Source organism: Grampus griseus (assembly GCF_964374135.1).
Source record: "Grampus griseus genome assembly, chromosome: 1".
Taxonomy (NCBI): Eukaryota; Metazoa; Chordata; class Mammalia; order Artiodactyla; family Delphinidae; genus Grampus; species Grampus griseus.
This window is the reverse complement of record NC_139017.1, coordinates 86,238,249-86,248,115: the sequence shown is the minus strand read 5'-3', so window position 1 is coordinate 86,248,115 and position 9,867 is coordinate 86,238,249. Positions and strand designations below refer to the sequence as shown.

Genomic DNA, 9,867 nt, shown 5'->3' with positions numbered 1-9,867 from the left:
TCCTAACATCATCATTAGCAGAAACAAGCAGTAACATTCTGGAGTTTGGTTGTATTCTGTCAGACCGAAGCCTTCTCTCTGAGATCTCAGGTTGTTATTTGCACTTTGCAGGGGATTGAGAGAAGTTCTCTCTTTGTGCCTTCTCCATGCTCCACTGAATGAGCTCAGTCTGATTGGCCAGTTGCTGGACATCTTCTGGGCACCAGGAATTTTGGTCAGTACAGATTCCAGGTTAGTTCTGTGAGCCCCTTTGAAAAGCTGGAACCAGATCTCCACAAAATGGTACCTAGGACACTGGGTCAATTTTAAAATGGGATTAATGTATTGAAGGCTTTTGTATGATAAGTGATAGCAGGACGAGCTTAACTACTCACACAATTACATGCTCACACACTGCAGGATGTGGCAAAAGAAATGGCCACATTTCTCTGCTGCTTCTTTCTCACAGCAATCACGATGGTCCTACTGTCTAGACTAACATTCTGTGAACCCAATGAAATTGATCACTTCTTTTGTGACTTCACACCTCTGGTCCATCTCTCCTGCATGGACACTTCACTGACCGAGACCATTGCCTATGCCACCTCTTCTGCAGTGACTCTGATCCCATTTCCTCTCATCACAACCTCCTACTCCTTCATTCTTGCTGCTGTCCTAAGAATTCCATCTGGCACAGGCTGGCAAAAGACCTTATCCACCTGCTTCTCTCACCTCACCATGATCATGGTGTTCTATGGGACACTGATTGCCACATACCTCATGCCCTCAGCCAACTCTTCCCAACTCTTGCACAAAGGATTTTCTCTACTTTATACCATCCTAGCACCCATGTTCAACCCCATCATCTATAGCCTGAGAAACAGAGATATCCATGAAGCCCTGAAGAAGTGTTTGAGTAAGAAGCCAGGTTTCCTTAGATGATGCAAAAAGGAAAAGAACTATATTTGTTCAATGGTTCATAAACTGGATTGAGTAATTTAGAGTTAACATAAAAGGCAATTACCTAAACTATTAGCTACCAAAGACTGATGACCAGATGCCTATGAGTATGGCTGTGGACACTGCTGAATTCTGACAGTGAACTGGTGTTCCAGGAACGGTCTAAGCAGGTCAGATTCTGCTCCATTCTGCTCCAGGATCCTTGTGTAGAAGCTCATCTCCAAAATGAACTGGTAATGCTGGCCACTCATTTGTTCAAATACTCATTGAGGGTCTACTATGTTCAAGGCATTGTACAAAATATAAGTGCAAAATAAACAAAAACAGAGGAAGTCCCTGCTCTCACTAAATTCACAGTCATGGGGGAAGACAAACGTTAATCAAATAACTAGTGTAAAACTACACATATAAAATTACACTTGTGATTCAAAATTAAAAATAATAAGATGACTACTACACACCTATTAGAATGGCCAAAGTCCAGAATACTGACAACACCAAATGCTGGTGAGGATATGGAGCAACAGAAACTCATTCATTGCTAGTGGGAATGCAAAACAGTACAAATGCTTTGGAAGACATTTTGGGCATTTCTTACAAAATTGAACATACTTTTACCATATGTTTGAGCAATCACACCAGTTAGTATTTACCCAAATGAGTTGAGAACGTATGTTCACACAAAAAACTGCACCTATTTGTAGCAATTGTATTTATAATTGCCAAAACTTGGAAGCAACAAAGATGTCCTTCGGCTGATGAATGGAAAAATAAAATGTGCTACATAGACAATGGGATGTTATTCAGCACTAAAAAGAAATGAGCTATCAAGCCATAAAAATACATGGAGGAAACTTACATGCATATTACTAAGTGGAAGAAGTCAATCTGAAAATGATATATAGTGTTTTATCCCAATTATATGATGTTCTGGAAAAGGCAAAACTTTGGAGACAGTAAAAAGATCAGTGGTTGCCAGTCTTGCACTCAAGACTTAGAAGTGGGAAACAAAGATTTGGGGAAATGAGGGCTAGGCAGAGGACCCATGATGAATCTATGATTCTCTATCTCCCCTGCTATTATGGTAGCAGGCTCAGTTGGAAGCTGGGACATTGTATTTATTGAGTTCCACCTCTTCCTGCCAGGCCCTCTACCAGGCTCTTGCCTGCACTTGCTCCCTCTCCTACTGGCACATGTTCTTAGTAAGTTAGAGCATAGGGTGTGGTGGGCATGTGTTTTTTGCTCTTTGCAACTCTAAAGAGCTGAGTTGACTTCTGAGTAGAAAAGCTGAGGTCAACATTGCACATTCAGATGCTGCCTGACTTCTTTTCTGGCTCCTACAAATTATGCGCCCCTAGTGCTGAGGTTAGGATTATCTCTTGCCTAAACTTTCTTCTGAAACATTCTTTTTTTGAGTTAAGCAAAGAGATTATGTTCACCATGCGTGGGTGTTACTCAGAACCTTGGATTGGAAACAGCACATATGAGACTATGCTGGGTATCTGAAAACATTCTCAGACCTTGCTTTATGAAGAGAGAATTGCCCTCTTCTTGCTCCTCTTGTAAACTAGGAAAATATTGTGTGATCATCTTAGGGTACTCCCAGTAAAAGTAAAACTTGTCAGCTTTCATTTATCCACAGGTGGCTCATTGGGAGCCAGGGTTAATGTCAGACTAGCTCTGCAGGAAATTGGATAGGAGAGCAGGCTTTTGTGTCATGGGAAAGTTTTTAATTTTAGCTCTGCCACTTTCTTGTAATGTGCTTTGGGAAAGTTACCTAAACTCACCAATTTTAGTCTTTCTCATCTGTAAAGGAGGACATGCCATGCCCATCTCACACTGTCCCTAAGTGAGAACATGCACTGCCTGTCTGGCCCATAGCAAGTGCTCAGTAAATGGTAGCTCTTGTAACTCTTCTTCTAGGTTCCACCTTCTGTACCAAATCCCAGCCAAAACTATTATGTAGTCAAATTTCATTTTGACATTACAAAGTAATAAATATTCAGAATGTTTAAGGCCCAGAGAGAATGTATGGATTACACAACATCTTCTTCACAAGAAGTGATCTCCTAAGGGATTAAGTGGACTTTCCCCAGGTAACACAGACTAGAATCCAGAAATTCTATATCTGAGTCCTGTCCTCTCTCCCCTATACCACACCACCTACCAACTCAGTAGGTTTTCTCCTTGCCTAGGGACACATAAGGAACATTTCTGTATATGCCGGCATCACTGGTTATACTTGGCTAGGAGAGAGTGTAGTGTATCACAGCACATGCCAGAGCCATGGAACTCCCCCTCCAGCCCCAAGTCTTACATTCCATCTCCTACAAGCCTGCAGCTCCACTCAGGTAACAAAGCCTCAGAATGTTTGTGGCCAGCACAATTGCCATCAACTGGGAGAAACTTCTCCACTACTCCTTCTGCAGGAAGCCACAGCTCTCAACCTCTCAAATGGGGAAGGGGACATGTTGCGGGTAGAACTGGCTTCCTATTTCCACTGAGACATGGCAATGAAACATGAAGCCTGGGGAGTCTCTTCCAAGTTAGTGAGGGCTGCAGGAATGGAGCAGCCACAGCCCTGCTCCCACAACTGAAAATAAGCCCCAATACTGCCAAAGAACCCAGGAGTCTCATCTCACCCAAACCAGTGGTTTTCTGACCTTAGAGCTGGGCAAAGGTGCTTGAGAAGCCACCAAAGGTGAGGAAGAGGTTGAGCAGTCTCTAAGCCCCATTCCTGCACTCACTAAGCAATTCTGTTTTGATGTATCTTATTTATTCCATTTAAAACTTCATTTGAATAAAGACTTTTGCTGCTAAATATGTGTACACACACACACACACACACACACACACACACTTTTTTTTTTTATTAGACCTTTCCTTCCATTATAGCTTCCCTTATTTTCACTGCTGGAAAAACATACAAAAACATGAAGGTCATGTTTGGATTAGTTTACGTCCCATAAAGTCAAGGACAGTTGGTGTACCCTGACTAAGAGGACAAGACATAGAAAGTATTTAGAGAAGACCACAGCTTCTAGGATGATGATTTCTGCAGGAAATTTTGTATGTCAATTACCTGCACTGTATTTTTTAAGCCTCTGAATCTCTGTAACTGACTTCTACCAGGTTGAAGCAACACTTGTCAGTGACTTTCCCAGGTTTATCAGGGATGCCTGTCCTTGGGGGACACTGGACACCTCCAGGTAGCATGACCACACCCTGACATATTTGTGCCTTTAGGCTCAGAAGTGGGTTAGTCTGCAAAAGAAACCTTTTGTCACTCACAGACTTAGATTCCTTCTTAGGAGAAGTGAAGGGAAGGTTACACGATGACCTGTAAATTTCTGATTCTTGTCCCAGGGCTGTGCAGGCCTTTACTGGTAGATGAGAGGGATATAGATGTACAACCAACTAGATGGAGTCAGAAGAAAAGGTCATAGCCACTCCTGCCATCATAGGGAGTAGCTGTGTTTCCACAGAGACCTGCCACCCTGCTCTCTCTGATCTCAGGCAGGAGGGCAAGAAAACCCATATACAATCTTGGTGGTTTCTCACTGGTCCACACCTGCTCAAGCTCAAAGAATTTGGGACCTTAGTAAGAGAGAGTCACAACTTTCAGGCAGAAATCAAGAGTCTTCAGCACAAGGGGTCCACTCCTTGTGCATGCTCCTGGGGTCTGACCACACCCCTAACCACTGAAAGAGTAGAAGGTTGTGGTATCTGCTTAGTTCTTTCTTAGCTGACCTGAGGCAAGTCTCTTCAGCACTTTAGGTTTTAGGCTCTGAATCTGAAAAATTGGGAAGATTGGCTAAGTGTTTTCCAAGGAATATGCTGAGGATAACAAGTAACATTCATATCATACTTTAAATTTTATAAAGCTCTTTCACATAGTTTCTCATTTGGTCCTCATTTGGCTATAAAGTAGAAACGATCCCCACAGCACAGATGAAGAAACTAAGACTCAAAGATATTAAATGACTTCCTTAAAGTATCTCTCTGAATGCCTTTTGATTTCCAACCCTCTGTTATTTCCTTTACAGTGTACTCCTAGCTCTGACTTCCATAATTCAGTTCTTCTCTTCTGGGTATGTGCTATAAACTGAAAGTGTTCCCCAAATTCATATGTTGAAACCTAATCCTCAATGTGATGGTATTAGTAGGTGGGGCCTTTGGGAAATAATTAGGTCATAAGGGTGGAGCACTCATGAATGGAATCAGTGCCCTTATAAAAGAGACCCCAGAGCTCTCCATCTCTCCTCTGTGCCTTGTGAGGACACAGCAAGAAAACGACCTTCTATCAACCAGGAAGCAAGCTCTCACCAGACACCAAACCTGCTGGCACTTTGATCTCAGACTTCCCAGTCTCCAGAACTACAAGAAATTAATTTCTGTTGTTTATAAGCTACCCAATCTATGGTATTTTTGTTATAGCAGACTGAACATACTAAGACAGTACTTTTTAATTTTTTTAAATTTATTTTTTATTGAGATAACATTGGTTTATAACACTATAAGTTTCAGCGTACAGCACTGTATTTGTACTTCTACAGCCCGTATCACTCCTAGGGCCTAAATCAGGTAGGCATAATATATCATAGACATTATGTTAAAAAGTGCCAGGCACTTCCCTGGTGGCACAGTGGTTAAAAATCCGCCTGCCAACACAGGGGACACGGGTTGGAGCCTTGGTCTGTGAAGATTCCATATGCCGTGGGCAACTAAGCCCGTGGGTAACTGAGCCTGCACTCTAGAGCCCACGAGCCACAGCTACTGAGCCTGCATGCCACAACTACTGAAGCCCACGTGCCTAAAGCCCATGCTCTGCAACAAGAGAAGCCACCACAATGAGAAGCCTGTGCACCACAATGAAGAGTAACCCCCGCTCGCCACAACTAGAGAAAGCCCGCATGCAGCAATGAAGACTCAACGCAGCCAAAAAAAAAAAGTGCCAAACTTTTTGGCAGTATGGTATCTGGGACAATGATGCGAGTAGGGGGCTGCTTTGGATGCAGGTTTCCCAATCCCAATGTCACATTGGATTATGCCTTAAAAGCAAGGCAGTATCATTGTTGGTTATTATAGCTGGAATTAAAAAAAAATGCTCTCTACCCTCAGCTTGGAATTTTATCTGTATTCTTCTCATATTTCAATATTTTCCAATAATAAAAACAGACTCACTCATCTTAAAAAAAAAAAAAAGAAGGCTTAAATGGGAACCCAGTGATTTCTCCATGTCTATGTGAGGTTTTGTCCATTCAGGAGGCATTTTGGCAGGTACTACTGCATGATAACGCAGCATCAATATTTTGTGTTCCCACTCCTTATCTGGCCAACTTCAGGTCTCCTAAACACCCAGATTCTGTTATCACCTACCATACTTGATCAATAACATGCACTGAGAAAACCAAACCATGGGTCTGACCTTCTGCTATATCCTTTTTCTAATTTAGTTTTTCTCATAGTTTTTGAGCTTTCTTCTGGATTATTCAAAAACATGGGCTGCCCTGACATTGTCTTATTCTCCATTTTTTTTCTTCTTCCTCCAAATGGATTGTAAATATCTAATGGTCAGAAACAACATTAAGTTCTCAATGAAATCTTGTAGGTTTGGGTGTGAGTGGGTATAGAGCTCTCTACCCTTCCCTGACTCCCAGGACACAGCTGCCTCTGGTTGTCAAGCACTTGGATCAGCAATTGGGATGAAGGAGAGGAGTACATTAAATAAATTTTCTCCATCAAAATGATCATTCATTTCTGCTATGAGGAACTCTTGTCTTGAGGTATTCTTCCTGATATTCCTAAAATCCTCTCTCTAATAACCACTTCTCTCTCCACAGATGTTCACTCTACTTATCTCTCTATCCTTCTCTTATTTTCTCCTCCCTTCCCAAATCTCCAGTTCTCCTAAGTTTCAGGCCTGAAGTTATTCAAACATTTATAGAGCACCTCTTATGTTCCAGACACAATTGTTCAACATACACAGAGCAACACAGAGGTTTACAGAGCTTTGAGTCTACAGGTGAGAGAATATTCCAAAGACAAGAGGGGAGGGAGGGAGGGAGAGTGAGAGAGAGAGAGAGAAAGAGAGAGAACTAGAGTGATTTGTTCAAGCAATTAAAAGGAATTCAATAACCAGTATGGCAGTACAGTGGGGGTGGGTGTGGGGAAGAACTGGCCAGCTGAGTGTGAGGAGTTAATAGGACCTGCTTAAAACCTATGGGAAGCCATTAAAGAGTTTGTTTGGTTTTTTTTAACATCTTTATTGGAGTATAATTCCTTTACAATGGTGTGTTAGTTTCTGCTTTATAACAAAGTGAATCAGTTACACATATACATATGTTCCCATATCTCTTCCCTCTTGCATCTCCCTCCCTCCCACACTCCCTATCCCACCCCTCCAGGCTCACAAAGCACCGAGCTGATCACCCTGTGAAATGCAGTTGCTTCCCACTAACTATCTACGTTACGTTTGGTAGTGTATATATGTCCATGCCTCTCTCTCGCTTTGTCACAGCTTACCCATCCCCCTCTCCATATCCACAAGTCCATTCTCTAGTGAGTCTGTGTCTTTATTCCTGTCTTACCCCTATGTTCTTCATGACATTTTTTTTCTTAAATTCCATATATATGTGTTAGCATACAGTATTTGTCTTTCTCTTTCTGAATTACTTCACTTTGTATGACAGACTCTAGGTCTATCCACCTCATTACAAATAGCTCAATTCTATTGATTTGAGGCCTCTCCCTTTTTTTCTTGATGAGTCTTGCTAATGGTTTATCTATTTTGTTTATCTTTTCAAAGAACCAGCTTTTAGTTTCATTGATCTTTGTTATCATTTCCTTCATTTCTTTTTCATTTATTTCTGATCTGATTTTTATGATTTCTTTCCTTCTGCTAACTTTGGGAGTTTTTTGTGCTTCTTTCCCTAATTGTTTTAGGTGCAAGGTTAGGTTGTTTATTTATGTTTCCTGTTTCTTTTTTTTTTTAACATCTTTATTGGGGTATAATTGCTTTACAATGGTGTGTTAGTTTCTGCCCCATAACTGTTTCCTGTTTCTTAAGGTGGGCTTCTATTGCTATAAACTTCCCTCTTAGAACTGCTTTTGCTGCATCCCATAGGTTTTGGGTCGTCGTGTCTCCATTGTCATTTGTTCCTAGGTATTTTTTAATTTCCACTTTGATTTCTTCAGTGGTCACTTCGTTATTAAGTAGTGTATTGTTTAGCCTCCATGTTTTTGTATTTTTTACAGATCTTTTCCTGTAATTGATATCTAGTCTCATAGTGTTTTTGTCGGACAGATACTTGATACGATTTCAATTTTCTTAAATTTACCAAGGCTAGATTTGTGACCTAAGATATGAGCTATCCTAGAGAGTGTTCCAAGAGCACTTGAGAAAAATATGTATTCTGTTGTTTTTGGATGGAATGTCCTATAAATATCAATTAAGTCCATCTTGTTTAATGTATCATCTAAAGCTTGTGTGTACTTATTTATTTTCATTTTGGATGATCTGTCCATTGGTGAAAGTGGGGTGCTAAAATCTCCTTCTATGAATATGTTGCTGTCGATTTCCCCTTTTATGGCTGTTAGTATTTGCCTTATGTATTGAGGTGCTCCTATGTTGGGTGCATAAATATTTACAGTTGTTATATCTTCTTCTTGGATTGATCCCTTGATCATTATGTAGTGTCCTTCTTTGTCTCTTGTAATAGTCTTTATTTTAAAGTCTATTTTGTCTGATATGAGAATTGCTACTCCAGCGTTCTTTTGATTTCCATTTGCATGGAATATCTTTTTCCATCCCCTCACTTTCAGTCTGTATGTGTCCCTAGGTCTGAAGTGGGTCTCTTGTAGACAGCCTATATGTGGGTCTTGTTTTTGTATCCATGCAGCCAGTCTGTGTTTTTTGGTGGGAGCATTTAATCCATTTACATTTAAGGTAATTATTGATATGTATGTTCCTATTCCCATTTACTTAATTGTTTTGGCTTTGTTATTGAAGGTCTTTTCCTTCTCTTGTGTTTCTTGCCTAGTGAAGTTCCTTTAGCATTTGTTGTAAAGCTGGTTTGGTGGTGCTGAACTCTCTCAGCTTTTGCTTGACTGTAAAGGTTTTAATTTCTCCATCAAATCTGAATGAGATCCTTGCTGTGTAGAATAATCTTGGTTGCAGGTTTTTCTCCTTCATCACTTTAAATATGTCCTGCCAATCCCTTCTGGCATGCAGAGTTTCTGCTGAAAGGTCATCTGTTAACCTTATGGGGATTCCCTTGTGTGTTATTTGTTGTTTTTCCCTTGCTGCTTTTAATGTGCTTTCTTTGTATTTAATTTTTGATAGTTTGATTAATATGTGTCTTGGCATGTTTCTCCTCAGATTTATCCTGTATGGGACTCTCTGTGCTTCCTGGACTTGATTAACTATTTCCTTTCCTATATTAGGGAAGTTTTCAACTATAATCTCTTCAAATATTTTCTCAGGCCCTTTCTTTTTCTCTTCTTTTCTGGGACCACTATAATTCGAATGTTGGTGTGTTTAATGTTGTCCCAGAAGTCTCTGAGACTGTCCTCAGTTCTTTTCATTCTTTTCTCTTTATTCTGCTCTGCAGTAGTTATTTCCACTATTTTATCTTCCAGGTCACTTATCCGTTCTTCTGCCTCAGTTATTCTCCTATTGATCCCTTCTAGAGTATTTTTAATTTCATTTATTGTGTTGTTCATCATTGTTTGTTTCTTCTTTATTTATTCTAGGCCCTTGCTAAATGTTTCTTGCATTTTCTCTATTCTATTTCCAATATTTTGGATCATCTTCACTATCATTATTCTGAATTATTTTTCAGGTAGACTGCCTATTTTCTCTTCATTTGTTAGGTCTGGTGGGTTTTTAACTTACTCCTTCATCAGCTGTGTGTTTTTCTGTCTTTT

At 40.4% G+C, this 9,867-nt stretch overlaps 1 protein-coding gene across 1 annotated transcript; it reads left to right on the top strand.

The window, feature by feature from the left end:
* Positions 1 to 414: 414 nt before the first annotated feature.
* LOC309827444 (olfactory receptor 11A1-like) lies at positions 415 to 921 on the top strand (the record flags this gene model as incomplete). Its single annotated transcript, XM_082662087.1, has 1 exon — positions 415 to 921. The coding sequence occupies one exon, from the start codon at positions 415 to 417 to the stop codon at positions 919 to 921; it is 507 nt and encodes a 168-aa protein (XP_082518213.1).
* Positions 922 to 9,867: the final 8,946 nt, after the last annotated feature.